Genomic DNA, 19,701 nt, shown 5'->3' on the forward strand with positions numbered 1-19,701 from the left:
GTGGTAGGTCCATGGAATATGCTGCCCCAAAAAACTGTAGAAGCTACATCATTACATAAATTTAAAACAGAAATAAACAGTTTCCTAGAAGTAAAGGGAATTAAGGGTTACGGGGAGCGGGCAGGAATTTGGACATGAGTCTAGGTTTGGATCGGTCATGGCCCTGTGGGTAGCGGAGCGGGCCCAGGGGCCGTGTAGCCTGATCCTGCTCCTATTTCGTGTGTCTAATTCTGTTAGATGCAGGAGATGGTTCTGTGATAGTGGATTGGCAGTTAGGATCAGATCAGCCATGATCTTATTGAATGGCGGAGCAGGCTCGAGGGACTGATTGGCCTACTCCTGCTCCTATTTCTTATGTTCTTATGTTTGTTCTTAGGTAGCTGGCAGCAAGCAAGCTGTTAATGGGCTAAGATTAATGGTACAAATCATGGGAGACTTGCAGTGCATTCAGTCATGGAAGGTTACGAGGGAAGGTGATGCTGGAAGTGAAGGAAAGGGGTGCGAATGGTTTGGCAGCCCCTCCTGTGCATTACTGGTTAACTCACCGGTAATTAATTACCTGTGATGAAGCTTATTCCCATCCATTGCATCTACAAGGACCCTTTTTCAATTTTGGGGCTGACCCTTTTATGTTGCTGCAGCTCTTTAAATGCAGCAGCAGATTACAATTTCTTACTTCCCCTCCTTCAACACCTCCTAATGGGAGCCCGAGCACAATAAACAAATGAGAATGAATGCAATGGTAGCTGATGCAGGAGGTCCTGCCCGGTCACACGTCTAGCATCGAATCCGTCCACTGGGAACTCCATTGGTCAGAACAGGATTGCTATTTATTTCATAATAAATGAGGTAAAATTAAGAATAAACGTATTTACAAATTATGAATAAACATATTTACAACAAGAATCTCTCAGCACAGTCTGAAACAGGTGGAGAAGGGTCGGTGAGTCTGTCGAGTCGAGTTGGATCGTCCACGCTGGATCCTTAAACAGCAGAGTTTCTCGATCCATGTCCTCCTCCGGGCCGGCTCCGGTGGAATCTGAGAAAGGACGACTGATAAGAAGACCGCATCCCCTCGGAGACGAGGCCCCATGTGTAGGAAGGACCTGCAGCACTTTTCATACGAGTTGATCCTCCTGGGGAAATCTTTGATGAGTTGCAAGGAAAGGACGTTCAAAAATTCCTCATACTTCAGGCTGCCTTCCCGTGAATGCTCCTGAATTATTCCACAAACCCTCTGTGAGCCGATATATGGGGCGACCGAGCACAATGTTAAAAGACAGGCCCTCTGGACCTCCTCACTCTCTTCATCCAGGTGTAGCAACAAACTGACCAGGTTCAGGTGGATCTCGTCCATAAAGGAAGCCCTTGAATGTTCATGTCCACATGTGGCCAAAGTGCCAAACACAGTAAATGCGGCAGCACGAACCTGAGCGGAATTGAACTCAAAGCAACATCGAATTCCTTTTGCGATATCAATACAAAAGGGTCTGATAGCATTGACACTCAGCTGGTCCAAGAGCTTTGAGAGAGTTGATGTCACTTCAATCATGAATTCCTCCTCATGGTACTCCTTGCTCTGCAGTATGTTGCTCATTGCAGCCAACAGGTCTGAAGCGTGTCTCTCCATCACTCCAGGTACTCCAATCGGAATATTCCCCAGGCCTCGAACACAGAGCAGCCTGACAGCCAGAGTCGAATCAAGTAGACCCGTGAGCAAACTATTCACCAGGATGTTAGTGAGCCGCGCGTGGGAGGTCAATGAACATTTTAAAAGTTCAGCAAAGAAGGCAGCCACTGTGGCTTTCTGACCCTCCTGTGTAGTTGACAGGACAGGGGCAAGATCCAGCACAATCCCAACCAGCTGGTGCTCATTGAATAAGCTCATCGCTCGAGCGAGCAGAGCGATCCCCTTGTGGTAGGTGTGTGGGTCCAACATCAAATCCCAGCCTCCCTTCTCCTGGACGGAATCTACAACCACTTCATTGTGCGCTCGATTCAGCAAGGCCCTGAGAGTCTTCACTGACGACAGGCAAAGCTCTCGGTTTTTGCACATTGGTGTTGCTGATCGATGTTCTGACAGCTCCAATTCACAGCAAGGAATGAAGTCAAAAGGCAAATTCATGTAGATACAGGAACTGAGATGATTTAATAGAGCAGCGAATAACTCAGAATATAAGGCGTTAACAACCTCGGCAGACTCTGGCTCTGAGACCATCTCGTACAGAGCGCTTAAAACAGCCAGAGCATCAGGGCTCTCATCCTCGGTCTCTGAATGGCTCCTTTCATTCAATGGCACTGATCTGTTCATGTATTGCATCAGTTGTTTGAATGATGAAAAAGCCAGTTGGGTCTTCTTTGCTACTGAGCGCCAGATGGCGATGGTGCGCTCGTCCACGGGGAACCTGAGGAGACAACGCACAACAGCTGGCAGGTGCTGGGAAGTGAGGAGAGTGAAGGTTTCTATCACAGTCAGTGTCACTTCCTTCTGTCTGATTGCCGGCATTTGGAGGTGCAGCGCCTCGAGGGTCTCTGGGAGCTGATCCTCCAGCTCAGGGCCACGTCTCTTAACAACAGCTTTCATTATAATAGCAGCTGTATTGGAACAGCTGGGGTGGTGGTCAACCAGCCCTTTGAAGAGCATAAAGAGCAGGTTGGCCAGCTGGTCCCGGGGCAAGTGCTGGGAAATGAGATCTGCGAGCTCGGAGCATCCTTGAAAGAGGACTGTGGTGTCTGTGCTCGCCAATCGCTGGCCAATTCTTTGCAGAACCTGTTCCTGCTCAATTTGCTCATCGAGATTCAAACCTTCATAACACGCCTGGATCTTCAGTAGGATGTACAAACTGTCCATTGCCCTCTGCCGTATGGGGAGCAAGGGGTCAACACATCGTGGCAGCAGCTGACCAACTACAGCCCCCAAGTCAATCGGTGCCATTATATTATCAACATCACGCTCCTGCCAGTAGAATGTCAGCAGCTTCGAGGTCACGTCTACTGCTCGCTCTCTTTCGTGACCCCTCGGTGATATCATCCACTTCTCCAAATATTTGTGTATGGTCTGGAGACCCTCAGGGGACAGGTTCTGAAGCAAAACCTCTTTGAGGAGACTGTATAGAGCAGCCATACTTTCCATGTAAAGAGTCTCTCCTCCTCCTGGGTTAGCAGGTGTCCCGTCCTGGGCCTGGTTGGGGTCCACAGGAACCAAACTGAAAATACTCCTCAAGCAGCTTTGAATTAACTGGCAGTTATCAGCTTCATTTAACCGTGGGTTCAGTTGGATAAGATGAAGGCAGGCATTCATTGCCAACTGCCGAATCGGAGTCTGCAGCAGCTCTGTGGGCTCAGCCTCGATAAGTTGTTGCATGTAATTCAGTAGCTCACTTTTCCTGCTGAAATTCAAGGGGAATGTCTGACTGCTGGACTGCACTGCTCTGGCTATCAGAGTCACGGTCTTTATCAGGCTCAACGTCAGAGTCAAGTCCATGGATCCTTCCTTTACCCCCTGTCCAAGCTGGCTGAGTTGGTCACTTAACATTGGCAGAATGTGGTTCTCTATTCGCGATAAACAATGGTCTGGTGGAGCATTGATTGCCAGATACCCATAACTAAGAACCAATGTGCTCTTAGCATCATCCGCCTCAAGATCAGACTCATCCTTACGGACACGGAGGAAAGTTCTGGACTTCTTCAGGAGGTTTAAGTTATTATAATCCACGAGGCTGCTGAAGGTGGCTTCAAAGTTAGTGATAGAGCAGAAACCAATTCCAACAGCTACACCCTCTCTCTCAACGGTCTCCCTGTGCTGAGCAATCTGTAGCATTTGTTCAATCTCTTTCTGTATGTCCGTGCTGCCTGAGTGATGTAGCACCATCCCAAGACATTTATATAGAAACCCCTTCTGTTGTGGATAGCTGTGGGAGATTGTGATCTGTTGGTTTATTTCATCGATCAACTGGCATGTCCACTGCTCGTCCTCAATTGTTTTCAGAGTTTCGGACAAAAGCAGGATCAGTTTCTCCTCCCATTCTTGCTGGGGCAGGGTCCTCTTGGAACTCTCCACCAAGTTATTAACTAACAATGGAATCTCCTCCTCCCACATCTTCACTATTGCTGTGTGAATATTCAGGCTCACGGCCTGTAGTAGCCTCAGTGCAGCAGCGCCGCGGCCTTCTCCCTCATAGGGACAACAAGCTAGAATCAGAAGTCGTGTCAGCAGTGCCTGAGGTTTCGGGAGATTTGCAATTTGTTTATAAAGGAGGAAATACTTCTCATCTCCCACTTGCAGCTTCTTCTTTGCAAGTCGTATTAAACACTGGGAGACCATTGTTAGCCCTTTGGTGTATTGAGATAAAGTCATGAAGTTTAGTAGGAATGGCCAGAGTACATCCTCCATACTCTCCAGAGCTGTCAGAGTCAACATCATGACCTCACACATTGGACTCAAATCTTCATGGGTAACCTGATCTCCTTCATTATCCAGTGGGATTTGGTTCCCTGAGTCTGTGGAGAGAACATACTGTTTCAGGATAAACTCCACCATTATTCTTCCTCCTTCTAGATCTAGGTAACCTTCGTGAGCCATGGCACCAATTGTCTCCACAATCAGCTTCTTGACATTGTTGTTGTTGTCTAGAAGCGTTAGTTTCAAACCAGCCACAATTTGGGCCTTCCTCCTTTCCAGCTGTGAAGGGACAGCCCTGATGAGGTGCTTGAGGACACTTAGTGTTCCCAGTCTAGTTTGTGGATTGTTGGTCTCCAACTGGGGGAGAAGGAATTCCATCAGTGAGTCAGCATGAGCTTGGGCCAGAACAGTGTAGCAGCCAAGGATCTGATTACGATTCTCTGCAGCGAGCCGGTTATCGCAATCCACTGGAATACAAAACTGTTCCTGTAAGTTGCTCAGCAGACCCTCCATCTGTGTTCTCAGACTTTTGCTTCCCATATTGACAGCAGTAGCTACAATCTGACACAGACTACGGGTGATAGCAAGGTGTTGGGATTGAAATTTGTACAGATCCAGGATTCCAGGAATTAACCTTGGCAGTTCTACCTCTAGGCGGTCTTTGGGCATCAAGGTGGTGGAGTAGCCCAGAGCTTCCACTATTATGATATTTAATGGAGACTCCTCCTTCTCAAGCCACTTATTAAAAAGCAAATCATAAGCAATGTTCATCTCATTGGCGAAGGATTCTTTAGTCACTGTTGTCTGTGGGCGCTTCTCTACATCATCCACGTAGAGTAGGATGTTCTTGCTAAACGCGCCCAGTGCTGTGGCAAACACTGATTTATGGTAGTCTAGCTTGACCTTCTTCAGTACTGGAATCATAATCTCCAGGACGGGCTTTATTAAAGGTACCATCTCATTGACATGGGCTGATGACAGCTTTATCAGTGTTTTGACCATGTAAACATGGCATGGATACCCTTTCTTCATATCTTCCAGTGTAACTGCCAGCACTTTTTGTAAAAATCCTAAGCCAATGGTAACCAGGAGGTTACATGCAGCTTCCTGGCTTAGCTTATGTGCCTCGATCAGCGTGGTCGCTCTGAGGGAAGCCATAACGATGAGAGAGTCAGCCACATGGTGTTGAATGAAGCTGATTTTGTCTTGGACGATCATCTCCATGGTGTTCAGAATGACTGTACTCTGATCATCCGGGAGCCAGACACGTTGCCAGAGGTAGCGACGGCAAGTGAGGAGGACATATTCTGGCCACTGCTGGCCCAGTCTATATATCGTCTGGGATATTTCTCCTCGAGTGTTGTCATCATCATCGACCAGTCTCTTTAACAGAGCCATCAAGAAAGCGTCAATTTTTCTACCTGGTTCTTGCGCCATTCTTGGGGTCTCGGTAGATTTGTCTGCAATTTGTAATATCACTACAGCAGGGGTATAAAGATAGAAGAAAATATCATTTGACGCATTGACTTTAGCTCCAGAAAACCAGCTCCCCCAGCCTAGCAACCAACTGTATGGTGAACTCCTCCAATATCCTGAATTCATCCCCTTACCTGGTGGATCATTCCAAATGTTGATCACCCTTTGAGTTAGAAATGTACTTTTCATTCATTTTAATGAGGTCTCCTTTTCTTCACTTGGCATGACAGGACTCAGTGAAATATTCTGGGTTCACCTTCTCTGTGCTGATGATTGGCTTTCTTTTCTATCAATGTTTTGTATCGATTACAAAGTGTGGAGTCTGGTGTGTGACGGACGTGTGCGAGACCCAAGGTTTCTTTCTGTGTCGTGGTGGACCTCTCATGAGATGACATGTTGGGTGAGGTGGGGTAATGGTGGAGGAGGGGTGCTGTGATTGAAGGTGTTGATGTCGTACAGCAAGTCGTTTCTGAATGAAGTGAGATTGAATTTGTGTGGGTGTGAGATTGGAGATGGTGAGTGATGGGGAATGTGGTGTGTCTCAGAGTACGGGAGTGGTGTGTGAGATTGGAGATGGTGAGTGATGGGGAATGTGGTGTGTCTGAGAGTATGGGAGTGGTGTGTGAGATTGGAGATGGTGAGTGATGGGGAATGTGGTGTGTCTCAGAGTACGGGAGTGGTGTGTGAGGTTGGAGATGGTGAGTGATGGGGAATGTGGTGCGTCTGAGAGTACGGGAGTGGCGTGTGAGATTGGAGATGGTGAGTGATGGGGAATGTGGTGTGTCTCAGAGTACGGGAGTGGTGTGTGAGATTGGAGATGGTGAGTGATGGGGAATGTGGTGTGTCTGAGAGTACGGGAGTGGTGTGTGAGATTGGAGATGGTGAGTGATGGGGAATGTGGTGTGTCTGAGAATACGGGAGTGGTGTGTGAGATTGGAGATGGTGAGTGATGGGGAATGTGGTGTGTCTGAGAGTACGGGAGTGGTGTGTGAGATTGGAGATGGTGAGTGATGGGGAATGTGGTGTGTCTGAGAATACGGGAGTGGTGTGTGAGATTGGAGATGGTGAGTGATGGGGAATGTGGTGTGTCTGAGAGTACGGGAGTGGTGTGTGAGATTGGAGATGGTGAGTGATGGGGAATGTGGTGTGTCTGAGAGTACGGGAGTGGTGTGTGAGATTGGAGATGGTGAGTGATGGGGAATGTGGTGTGTCTGAGAGTACGGGAGTGGTGTGTGAGATTGGAGATGGTGAGTGATGGGGAATGTGGTGTGTCTGAGAGTACGGGAGTGGTGTGTGAGATTGGAGATGGTGAGTGATGGGGAATGTGGTGTGTCTGAGAGTACGGGAGTGGTGTGTGAGATTGGAGATGGTGAGTGATGGGGAATGTGGTGTGTCTGAGAATACGGGAGTGGTGTGTGAGATTGGAGATGGTGAGTGATGGGGAATGTGGTGTGTCTGAGAGTACGGGAGTGGTGTGTGAGATTGGAGATGGTGAGTGATGGGGAATGTGGTGTGTCTGAGAATACGGGAGTGGTGTGTGAGATTGGAGATGGTGAGTGATGGGGAATGTGGTGTGTCTGAGAGTACGGGAGTGGTGTGTGAGATTGGAGATGGTGAGTGATGGGGAATGTGGTGTGTCTGAGAGTACGGGAGTGGTGTGTGAGATTGGAGATGGTGAGTGATGGGGAATGTGGTGTGTCTGAGAGTACGGGAGTGGTGTGTGAGATTGGAGATGGTGAGTGATGGGGAATGTGGTGTGTCTGAGAGTACGGGAGTGGTGTGTGAGATTGGAGATGGTGAGTGATGGGGAATGTGGTGTGTCTGAGAGTACGGGAGTGGTGTGTGAGATTGGAGATGGTGAGTGATGGGGAATGTGGTGTGTCTGAGAGTACGGGAGTGGTGTGTGAGATTGGAGATGGTGAGTGATGGGGAATGTGGTGTGTCTGAGAGTACGGGAGTGGTGTGTGAGATTGGAGATGGTGAGTGATGGGGAATGTGGTGTGTCTGAGAGTACGGGAGTGGTGTGTGAGATTGGAGGTAGTGAGTGATGGGGAATGTGGTGTGTCTCAGAGTACGGGAGTGGTGTGTGAGATTGGAGATGGTGAGTGATGGGGAATGTGGTGTGTCTCAGAGTATGGGAGTGGTGTGTGAGATTGGAGATGGTGAGTGATGGGGAATGTGGTGTGTCTCAGAGTACGGGAGTGGTGTGTGAGATTGGAGATGGTGAGTGATGGGGAATGTGGTGTGTCTGAGAGTACGGGAGTGGTGTGTGAGATTGGAGGTAGTGAGTGATGGGGAATGTGGTGTGTCTCAGAGTACGGGAGTGGTGTGTGAGATTGGAGATGGTGAGTGATGGGGAATGTGGTGTGTCTGAGAGTACGGGAGTGGTGTGTGAGATTGGAGATGGTGAGTGATGGGGAATGTGGTGTGTCTGAGAGTACGGGAGTGGCGTGTGAGATTGGAGATGGTGAGTGATGGGGAATGTGGTGTGTCTCAGAGTACGGGAGTGGTGTGTGAGATTGGAGATGGTGAGTGATGGGGAATGTGGTGTGTCTGAGAGTACGGGAGTGGTGTGTGAGATTGGAGATGGTGAGTGATGGGGAATGTGGTGTGTCTGAGAGTACGGGAGTGGTGTGTGAGATTGGAGATGGTGAGTGATGGGGAATGTGGTGTGTCTGAGAGTACGGGAGTGGTGTGTGAGATTGGAGATGGTGAGTGATGGGGAATGTGGTGTGTCTGAGAGTACGGGAGTGGTGTGTGAGATTGGAGATGGTGAGTGATGGGGAATGTGGTGTGTCTGAGAGTACGGGAGTGGTGTGTGAGATTGGAGATGGTGAGTGATGGGGAATGTGGTGTGTCTGAGAGTACGGGAGTGGTGTGTGAGATTGGAGATGGTGAGTGATGGGGAATGTGGTGTGTCTGAGAGTACGGGAGTGGTGTGTGAGATTGGAGATGGTGAGTGATGGGGAATGTGGTGTGTCTGAGAGTACGGGAGTGGTGTGTGAGATTGGAGGTAGTGAGTGATGGGGAATGTGGTGTGTCTCAGAGTACGGGAGTGGTGTGTGAGATTGGAGATGGTGAGTGATGGGGAATGTGGTGTGTCTCAGAGTATGGGAGTGGTGTGTGAGATTGGAGATGGTGAGTGATGGGGAATGTGGTGTGTCTCAGAGTACGGGAGTGGTGTGTGAGATTGGAGATGGTGAGTGATGGGGAATGTGGTGTGTCTGAGAGTACGGGAGTGGTGTGTGAGATTGGAGGTAGTGAGTGATGGGGAATGTGGTGTGTCTCAGAGTACGGGAGTGGTGTGTGAGATTGGAGATGGTGAGTGATGGGGAATGTGGTGTGTCTGAGAGTACGGGAGTGGTGTGTGAGATTGGAGATGGTGAGTGATGGGGAATGTGGTGTGTCTGAGAGTACGGGAGTGGCGTGTGAGATTGGAGATGGTGAGTGATGGGGAATGTGGTGTGTCTCAGAGTACGGGAGTGGTGTGTGAGATTGGAGATGGTGAGTGATGGGGAATGTGGTGTGTCTGAGAGTACGGGAGTGGTGTGTGAGATTGGAGATGGTGAGTGATGGGGAATGTGGTGTGTCTGAGAGTACGGGAGTGGTGTGTGAGATTGGAGATGGTGAGTGATGGGGAATGTGGTGTGTCTGAGAGTACGGGAGTGGTGTGTGAGATTGGAGATGGTGAGTGATGGGGAATGTGGTGTGTCTCAGAGTACGGGAGTGGTGTGTAATTGCAGATTCTCCAACATGAGTGGTATCTAGGCCCCAGCCCACCAGTTTTTCTGGTGCTCCATTGATGTACCCAGAGGAAATTGAGGTAAGGTGGCCTGGTCTGTCACCTACAGCCAATATAGCGGACGACACACACCCTGTCAGAATTGTGCGCATGCTTCCTGCCCGACAATTTGGTGACTTAGGGGGCCATGTAGCACCTGAAAAACATGGGCCATGCATCCCAATTTCAAGACCAAAATCATCTAGTATGAAGAGTTAAGAACCTTGATCTCCTGGATCCCCCTGTGATCCTGAGCTAAAACTCACCCCCTGTGCTCCAGGATCCCCATTTCTCCTGAAATTAGACAGCCCTGCTAGTACTGCTGGAAGCTAGGACCTTCTCTCCCTGCTCCCAACCCTGGGAGTTTTCAAACCCTCCCCAGGGCCTCCAGACCCTCCCCAGTGCCTTCATACCCTCCCCAGGGCCTCCAGACCCTCCCCAGTGCCTGCAGACCCTCCCCAGGGCCTCCAGCCCCTCCCCAGTGACCCCAGCCCCTCCCCAGTAACCCCAGCCCCCTCCCCAGTGCCTGCAGACCCTGCCCAGTGCCTGCAGACCCTCCCCCGTACCTGCAGACCCTCCCCAGTGCCTCCAGACCCTCCCCAGGGCCTCCAGCCCCTCCCCAGTGCCTTCAGACCCTCCCCAGTGCCTCCAGTGTCACGTGTCAGGAATCACACTGTCTGTGTCACACTCACACTTCACTCACTCTAATATCATATTCAGAAAATTTAAACAAATCACAATTCAAGTGCTTCATTGCTTATCAATCAGAATAACAATAATCAATTCTACACAGAAACTAATCAGCTGCTCCCAGGTAAACAGCACATTTTATAACACAACAAACATGTAAAAACATTAAACATCTGCTAAATATATTCCAATTTTCCCAGAAAAGTTCTGCCATGAGGCCTATGTTTTGCCATAAGCCTGGGGCTTGAGTTTTGCCCTGAGGCCACTGTCAGCACTCCTGTGTGGCGGGTTTCTAGCCGTCTGGTGCAATGCCACAGATATCCTGCCGAATCCCACAGAGGAGTTTTACCAGAATGGTACCGGGGATGAAAGACTTCAGTTGCTTGGAGAGACGAGAGAAACTGGGGTTGTTCTCCTTAGGGCAGAGAAGGTTAAGAGCAGATCTGATCGAGGTGTTCAAAATCTTGAAGGGTTTTGACAGAGTAAATAAGGAGAAACTGTATCCAGTGACTAAAGGGTCGGGAACCAGAGGTCACAGAATTAAGGTCATTGGCAAAAGAACCAGAGGCCACATGAGGAAATATATTTTATGCAGCGAGTTGTGATCTGGAATGCACTGCCTGAAAGGTCGGTGGAAGTAGGTTCAATAATCAATTTCAAAAGGAAATTGGAGAAACACTTGAAGGGGAAATTTTGCAGGGCTCTGTGGAAAGAGCGGGGAGTGGGATTAATTGGAGAGCTCTTTCAACGAGCCAGCACAGGCACGATGGGCCGAATGGCCTCCTTCTGTGTTGTGTGATTCTATCGTTCTATGAGTTGCCAAACCAACAGGGCATCCTGAGTGCTTCTACACCCTTACTTCCAGAGCTTCCTGGCCTCCCCACCCGTGTCAGGGCTTCCTGCCCCATTGCTCACCCATCCCTCATGCTCGCCACCAGCTTGCCCGCCTGTCTGAGCAGGGTTCCTTTCCGCCCCACCTACTCGCCACCCATTGGCCCGCAGAGATTGATGGTGAGTGGGGAATGAAGTTGCTGGTGAGTGGGGAATGGGCTATGCTGAGTAGATAAGTGGTTGTGGTTGTGAGTGAGCGGTGAAAACTCGATGAAGGCCAGTGGGATGAGCTTTGAGTAAGGAAGAGAGAGACTGAGAGCAGAGACGCAGAAGAGACAGGCGAGGGAAAAGGTCGTTTGTCAGGAAATTGAAATTAACCTCATCCCATGCCCAATCCTGTCGGACTGGCCATCTCTCCCGGCTCCGATTTGCCTCGTGCCCTCCATTGCCACTGGCCGTCCAGAACAGAAAATGGACCCTCAGGTTTAGTGCAGGAAATTTAGGCAGCAGCAGCTTTAGGACCATGCAATTGGATGGGGCTCTGAGCCAATCACGGCCCCCGAGTGGATCCAGTAATAGGACAGTTAAGAAATGGGAATGGCTGATCCCTGATCATTTAGTCAACTATTTTTAAATTACATATTAAGAAGGAACATAGGAACAGGAGTAGGCCCCTTGAGCCTGTTCCACCAATCCCCCACCCCCATAGATGGGACATTGTGTGTGGGTCACGGATTGTTAACAGGTTTATTGGGTATGAAGTGAATCGTGACACTGTCATGACTTCCGGACTTCGTCCAGTCCAATGCTGACACGTTCCACACACGCACCGAACTTTCCGAGACATCAACCAGGCCTAGAGGGAGGAGAGGGAGAGCGTGGTGCGGGTGTAAAGGGGGTGGGGTTGGAAGAACGTGATCCGTCTTACCATCTGGATCACGTTCTCACTCTCACTCCCCCACCCCTTTAGACCTGGATCACATTCTTCCCCCACACCCACTGTGCTCACCATGCTCTTTACCCCCCGCCCCCGAGTTCCTGACCTCTCCCACCCACTCCCGAGTTCCTGACCTCCTCTCCCACCCACCCCCGAGTTCCTGACCCATCTTATCCTCTCTCTCCGCCTGCGATTCCCTCTCTCTCCCCCCTACAATCCCCTCTCTCTCCCCCTCCGATTCCCTCTCTCTCCCCCCTCCGATCCCCTCTCTCTCCCCCCCTCCGATTCCCCCTCTCTCCCCCCTCCGATCCCCTCTTTCTCCCCCCTCCGATCCCCTCTCTCTCCCCCCTCTGATCCCCTCTCTCTCCCCCCCTCCGATCCCCCCTCTCTCCCCCCTCCGCCCGATCCCCTCTCTCCCCCCTCCGATCCCCTCTCTCTCCCCCCTCCGATCCCCTCTCTCTCCCCCCCTCCGATCCCCTCTCTCCCCCCCTCCGATCCCCTCTCTCTCCCTCCCTCTGATCCCCTCTCTCTCACCCCCTCCGATCCCCTCTCTCTCCCCCCTCCGATCCCCTCTCTCTCCCCCCCTCCGATCCCCTCTCTCTCCCCCCTCCGATCCCCTCTCTCCCCCCCTCCGATCCCCTCTCTCGCCCCCCCTCCGACCCCCTCTCTCTCCCCCCCTCCGATCCCTTCTCTCTCCCCCCTCCGATCCCCTCTCTCTCCCCCCTCACTCTCCCCTCTCTCTCCCCCCTCTCTCCCCCCTCTGATTCCCTCTCCCCTCTCCTCTCTCTCTCCCCCCTCCGATCCTCTCTCTCTCCCCCCTCTGATTCTCTCTCTCTCTCCCCCTCTCTCTCCCCCCCTCTCCCTCTCCCTCTCCCCTCCTCTCCCTCTCCCCTCCTCTCTCTCTCCCCCTCCGATTCCCTCTCTCTCCCTCCTCTCTCTCCCCCCTCCGATTCCCTCTCCCCTCCTCTCTCTCTCTCTCCCCCTCTCTCTCCCCTCCTCTCCCCCTCTCTCTCCCCTCTCCGATTCCCTCTCTCTCTCCCCTCTCCTCTCTCCCCTCCTCTCTCTCTCACGTCCGATCCCATCTCTCTCCCCCTCCTCTCTCTCCCCCCTCCGATCCCCTCTCTCACTATCCGATTCCCTCTCTCTCCCCTCTCTTTACCCCCTCTCTCTCCCACTTTGATCCTCTCTCTTCCCACCCCCACCCTGCCGAGTCACCACCGGATCCAGTGAGCTTCTCCTTACGGAGCTGAGGACAGTGTGGTCCAGGGTGCCGGCTGTAACTCTTGGGTACTGAGCATGCGGAGATTGGGTAAACAGCGCTCATGCACAGAAGAGGATTGGGTGCTCAGGCACGGCTCTGTGATTCCGCGTGCGTGCACTGAAGGCCGCAAAGATGTTAGTGCAGAGAATCACAGCATTGTTTTAATTGCTGTGACTATTCCTGTTCAATCTGAAGGGAAATCTCACTGTTAAGGCATTTCAATTCTTGGGATAATTCTCAACTAAGGATTCCTTCTTTCGTTTACAAACAGTCTGAAGTCACTCTTTGTCTCCTCGATGACCTTTGCCTGATATTCTGAGGAAGAATTATCTCCTCGGTTAGAATGTGATTAATTTAAGAAATGAATTCTGTAAACAAACAAATTTTGATCACAACAGATTCGGATCAATTTACGAACTGAATTCTGGAAACAAATGGTTTTCAGCACCACAGTTCCTGATGAGTTTAAAACTGGGTTGTGTTAACTAACGATTTGGATCTGCACAGATTCTGAAGACTTTGGTAAGGATTAAACAAACTTGCCCCTTACTTGTCGAGAGCTTTTCAGCATCTGCACTTCAGCTACTGGTGAAACCCACTTCCCTGTGTTGCCATGGTTTTCACTGTGATGTCACGTGACATAACCTCCTCAGTCACAATGTGGAGGGTGATGCAGGCCCGAGGTTGAGAGCCCTCCACTGCCGCTGGCCGTCCAGAACAGAAAATGGACCTTCAGGTTTTGTGCAGGAAATTTAGGCAGCAGTGGCTTTAGGACCATGCAATTGGATGGGGCTCCGAGCCAATCACGGACCCCGAGTGGATCCAGTAACAGGACAGTTACGAAACGGGAATGGCTGATCCTGATCATTTAGTCAACTATTTTTACATTATGTATTAGGAAGGAGCATGGGAACAGGAGTAGACCATTCAGCCCCTTGAGCCTGTTCCACCATTCAATTAGATCAGGGCTGACCTGTTTCTCAGCTTGATCAACTCCCTTTGGTTCCCTAAGCCTTACTAACCTTGCCTAACAAAAATCGATCAATCTCAGTTTTGAAATTTTCTATCGACACCCAGCAACAGATTTTGTGCACGAGAGTTCCAGATTTCCACGAAGTGCTTCCTAACCCGTTGCTCACCCATCCCAAGTGCTTGCCAACATGCTCGCCTGCCTGTGCAGGGTTGCTTTCTGCCCCACCTATTTGCCCACCCATTGACACACAGAAGCCGTGCACTTACTAACCCCCCACTTGTCCCTCCACCCACGCTGCCTCCCAACCTCCCTGCATGCCCGACCCCAGAGCTTTGTCACACTGGTATGTGTGAGGCCTCACCAGGGCCTGGTGTCTCCCAAAATCCATCCGCCACACCTCTCATAAATGCTCTTTGGTTCCGAGTTTTTAATCCAATTCCTTCCCCTCGTTCCCCCTTCTAGCCTGAATTCCAATGGATATTCCGTTAATTAGGGCTCATTTTCTATGAACCTTCCATTACTGTCCCTGCTGCCCTGTACACCTCCTCTCTGGTTTCTTTCAACAATGTCTTATAGATGCCTTCTGGGACATGGAGATTAAGGGGCCGATTCTCCCCTGGCTGCTAATGATAGGCAGTAAGAGGGGAGGCGATGAACACTGGGCCAATGACCCATTTACATCACTCCAGGATTATCTGGGCCTTCCCCAAAGGGCCGGACCTGGGCCTGCTTGTGTTCCCATGGAAACGAGGCAGTAGGGAGGCATTCCTGGCTCTTCAGGCCCATCTCCCTGTCCTTGTTTTAATTGCTTTGACTATTCCTGTTCAATCTGAAGGGAAATCTCACTGTTAAACTATTTTAATTCTTGGAGTAATTTTCAACTAAGAATTCCTTCTTTCGTTTACTCACAGTCTGAAGTCACTCTTTGTCTCCTCGATGACTTTTTCCTGATGTTGTGAGGAAGAATGATCTCTTCAGTTAAAATTTGATTAATTTAAGAAAATAAATCAGTAAACAAACAATTATTGATCACAACAGATTCGGATCAATTTAAGAACTATATTCTGGAAACAAATGATTTTGAGCACCACAGTTCCTGATGAGTTTAAACTGGGTTAGTTAACTTAACAATTTGGATTTGCACAGATTCTGAAGACTTTGGTAAGGTTTAAACAAACTTGCCCCTTACTTGTCGAGAGCTTTTCAGCATCTGCACTTCAGCTACTGGTGGAACCCACTTCCCTCTGTGTTGCCATGGTGTTCACTGTGATGTCACGTGACATAACCTCCTCAGTCACAATGTGGAGGGTGATGCAGGCCCGAGGTTGAGTGTCCATACAAGGACTGCAAGCTGTTTGAGGCTGGCTGGGGTTGAGCACAAACCTGAGATACACTCGGGGCAATTTTAATCTAAGCCGCCCTTCGGGAAACTGACGGGATTTGGTGCAATGTTGGTTTCACACCCGCCCGATCTCACTTTCCATTAAAGTCATCATGTGGAACATAAACACCAGCATAGAACTGATGGGCTGAGTGGCCTGATTCTATGCTGTAAATTCTATGTAAATGTTGATTCATTTCCCCACATCCTGGACTCTGGAGTGGCCCATTTAGTGAAACTGATGAAGTGGAGGAGGGAGTGGTGAGCTGTTAGTGTAAAGCTGGCTAAAGGGGCATTAAGCTGATTGGCCACAGTCAGCATGTCAGCTCATTTCAATAATTACCATACAATCTGGACATCGTTTTGGGTTTGTGACAGTAGCTGGTGAACTGCGGAATGCAGGAAGTTGGCTGCAGCCCAAATTTAAAGGGATGCACCTCCTTACTGGCAGGTTATCTTACACGGGAAGAGGGGGTCATTTAACCTCACCCTCCCAGCAGGAAACTGATGTGATCGGATTGGCCACCAGAGGTTATGGTGGTGAGTAAATAAAGGCAATTTCAAAGGTATGAAGACAGAGTTGGCTAAAGTGGACGGGGAAAATAGATTAAAGGGTAAGATGGCAGAGAAGCAGTGGCAGACATTTAAGGAGATATTTCATAACTCTCAGCAAAGGTTTATTCCAGTGAGAAAGAAAGGCTCTACGAGAAGGATGAACCATCCGTGGCTAACTAAGGAAGTTAAGGATGGTATCAAAGTGAAAGGGCATACAATGTTGTGAAGATTAGTGGTAGGCCAGTGGATTGGGAAATTTTAAAAAACCAGTGTACGAAAGACTGGTATTAGAGATTCTTAGTAGATGGGAATCAACTGTTGGAAACCTGGACACTATTCTAAAAATTGTAGGAAACCTCGACAACAGGGCCAATGGGATCCTCTCTTTCGACGAAATCCACCCCCACACGCAATAATATCCGCGAATGCTCTGGAAACCAAGGTAGATCAATTGGCCGCAGTAATGAGTAAATTAACAGCCATACTGAGCACCCACATTGTTACAAGAGCCAATCCGGTGTCGGCCATCTCGGATCTGGCTGGGCAACAGAGCCCATGTAAGCATGCAGCAGGAGCTGAACAACATCCAAACTTGGGCAGGTAGTATTTGCGCTACATAAGTGCCAAATAATGACCACCCCTCCCTGCCCTTCAACAGTACCACCATCACTGACTGCCTCACCATCAACATCACGTGTTCTCCACTTAACTGGACCAACCATATTAACACTGTGGCTACAAGAGCAGCAGTCTGGGTATTCTGTGATGAGCGGCTCACCTCCTGACCACTCAAAGCCTGCCCACCATCTATAAGGCTTGTCAGGAGTATGATGGGATACTCACCACTCCCCTGGATGGTGGAGTCGCATCAACACTCGAAGCTCAACACCATCCAGGACAGAGCGCTTCCCTTAATCGGCGTGTCTGCACTCAGTATTCACTCCCTCTGCCACCAGCCCACTGTGATTGCAGTGTGTACGATCTACAGGATGCACTGCAGCAACTCGCCAACGACTCTTAGACTCCCTCCCCATGGCCAATTCCAATTCCCCACTGACGTGGACCTCTATCACCGTTTCTTCAGAAAGACTTGCATTTATATAGCGCCTTTAATGACCTCAGGATGTGCCAAAGCATTTTACAGCCAATTAAGTACTTTTGAAGTGTTATTCTGTAGGAAACACAACTGCCAATTTGCACACAGCAATGTGATAATGACCAGATAATCTGCTTTAGTAATGAGAGATAAATATTGGCAGGACACCGGGGATAATGGTGCGCTGATGGCCGGGGCCGGCTGGGGCTGGGGTCGGTGGGGGGGGGGGGGGGGGGGGGGGGGGGGGAGTGCTGCAGTCTCTTCTTCAAAATAGCACCATGGGTCACAGAGTCATAGAATCATAACACCACAGAAGGAGGCCATTCGGCCCATCGAGTCTGTGCCGGCTCTCTGTAGAGCAATCCAGTCAGTCCCATTCCCCTGCTCTATCCCCGTAGCCCTGCAAGTTTATTTCCCTCAAGTGCCTATCCAGTCTCCCCTTGAAAACACTGAGTGTCTCCACTTCCACCACTTCCGTCGGCAGCAAGTTCCAGGTCCTCACCACTCGCTGCGTAAAAAAGTTTTTCCTCACATCCCCCCTGTATCTCTTGCCCAAAACCTTAAATCTGTGTCCCCTAGTCCTTGTACCATCAACTAGTGGGAACAGCCTTTCCCCGTCTAGCCTATCCAAACCCATCATAATCTTGTACACCTCTATCAGATCACCCCTCAACCTCCTTTGCTCTAATGAAAACAAATCCAGCTTCTCCAACCTGTCCTTGTAGCTAAGATCCCCCATCCCCGGAACCATTCTGGTAAATCTCCTCTGCACCCTCGCAAGGGCCTTCACATCCTTCCTAAAGTGTGGTGACCAGAACTGGATGCAATACTCCAGTTGTGGCCTAACCTGCGCTTTATAAAGGTTCAGCATAACTTCTCTACTTTTGTACTCAATACCTCTATTTATGAAGCCCAAGATCCCATATGCTTTGCTAGCCACTCTCTCAATATGTCCCGCCACCTTCAGGGACCTGTGCACATTAACTCCCAGGTCCCTCTGTCCCTGCACACTCTTTAAAACTGTGCCATTAAGTGTATATTGCCTCTCCCTGTTCCTTCTGCCAAAATGCATCACCTCACATTTCTCTGCATTAAATCCAATCTGCCACTTGTCTGCCCATTCTGCTGGCCTTTCTATGTCCTGTTGCAGTCGATTGGTATCATCCTCACTGTTTGCCACACCCCCAAGTTTGGTGTCATCGGCAAATTTAGAAATTCTACTCTGTATTCCAATATCCAGGTCATTTATTTCTATCAAAAAAAAGCAGTGGCCCCAGCACTGACCCTTGGGGAACACCACTGTCTATCATCCTCCAGTCTGAAAAACAGCCATTTACCACAACTCGCTGTTTTCTATCCTTAAACCAATTCCTTATCCAAGCTGCCACTGACCCACCTATTCCATGAGCCTCAATCTTGTTAACCAGCCTTCTATGTGGTACTTTGTCAAACGCCTTCCTAAAATCCATGTAGACAACATCCATTGCATTCCCTTCATCAATCCTCCCTGTTACTTCATCAAAAAATTCAATTAGATTAGTCAAACATGATCTGCCTTTTACAAATCTGTGTTGGCTCTCCTTAATTAGCTTAAACCTCTCCAAGTGCCCATTAATTTTTTCCTTGATTATTGTTTCTAAAACTTTCCCACCACTGATGTTAAACTGACCAGCCTGTGGTTACTAGGATTGTCCTTACATCCTTTCTTGAACAATGGTGTCACATTTGCCACTTTCCAATTCTCAGGCACCTCCCCCGCATCTAGGGAAGATTGGTAAATTATGGCAAGCCCTTCCGCTATCTCCTCCACCAATTCCCATAGCAACCTGGGATGCAAGCCATCTGGACCAGGCGACTTATCCACTCTAAGCATACCCAGCCTTTCTAGTACATCCTGTCTATCAATTTTCACCCCTTCCATTGCCTCTACCTTTTCCACTTTTACCAATATTTTGTCAGCATCCACCTCCTTAGTAAACACCGATACAAAGTACTCATTGGGTATTCCAGCCTTGCCCTGCGCCTCTAAGCATATATCACCTTCTTTGTCCCTAATAGGCCCCACCCCACTTCTTAATACCCGCTTACTGTTTACATGCTGGTAGAAGATTTTTGGGTTCCCTTTTGTGTTAACCGCCATTCTACTCTCATATTCTCTCTTTGCCAATCTTATTTTCATTTTCACATCCCCTCTCAACTTATTGTATTTGGTCTGGTTCTCCCTTGAAGAATTCACCTGACATTCATCATACACCCTCTTTTTTTGTTTCATCATCTTCTCTATCTCCCTCGTCATGCAAGGAGCCCTTGCTTTAGTT

General features: G+C 49.5%; 1 protein-coding gene across 1 annotated transcript; it reads right to left on the reverse strand.

Annotated features, from left to right (window-relative positions):
* Positions 1-808: 808 nt before the first annotated feature.
* LOC147107285 (maestro heat-like repeat-containing protein family member 1) lies at positions 809-5,727 on the reverse strand. Its single transcript, XM_086006153.1, has one exon. It carries the CDS (start codon positions 5,624-5,626, stop codon positions 911-913), a length of 4,716 nt encoding a protein of 1,571 aa, XP_085862279.1. The 5' UTR covers positions 5,627-5,727; the 3' UTR covers positions 809-910.
* Positions 5,728-19,701: the final 13,974 nt, after the last annotated feature.

Source organism: Somniosus microcephalus, chromosome 14, assembly GCF_052327205.1.
Source record: "Somniosus microcephalus isolate GS21.2 chromosome 14, FLI_Smic_1.0, whole genome shotgun sequence".
Classification (NCBI taxonomy): domain Eukaryota; kingdom Metazoa; phylum Chordata; class Chondrichthyes; order Squaliformes; family Somniosidae; genus Somniosus; species Somniosus microcephalus.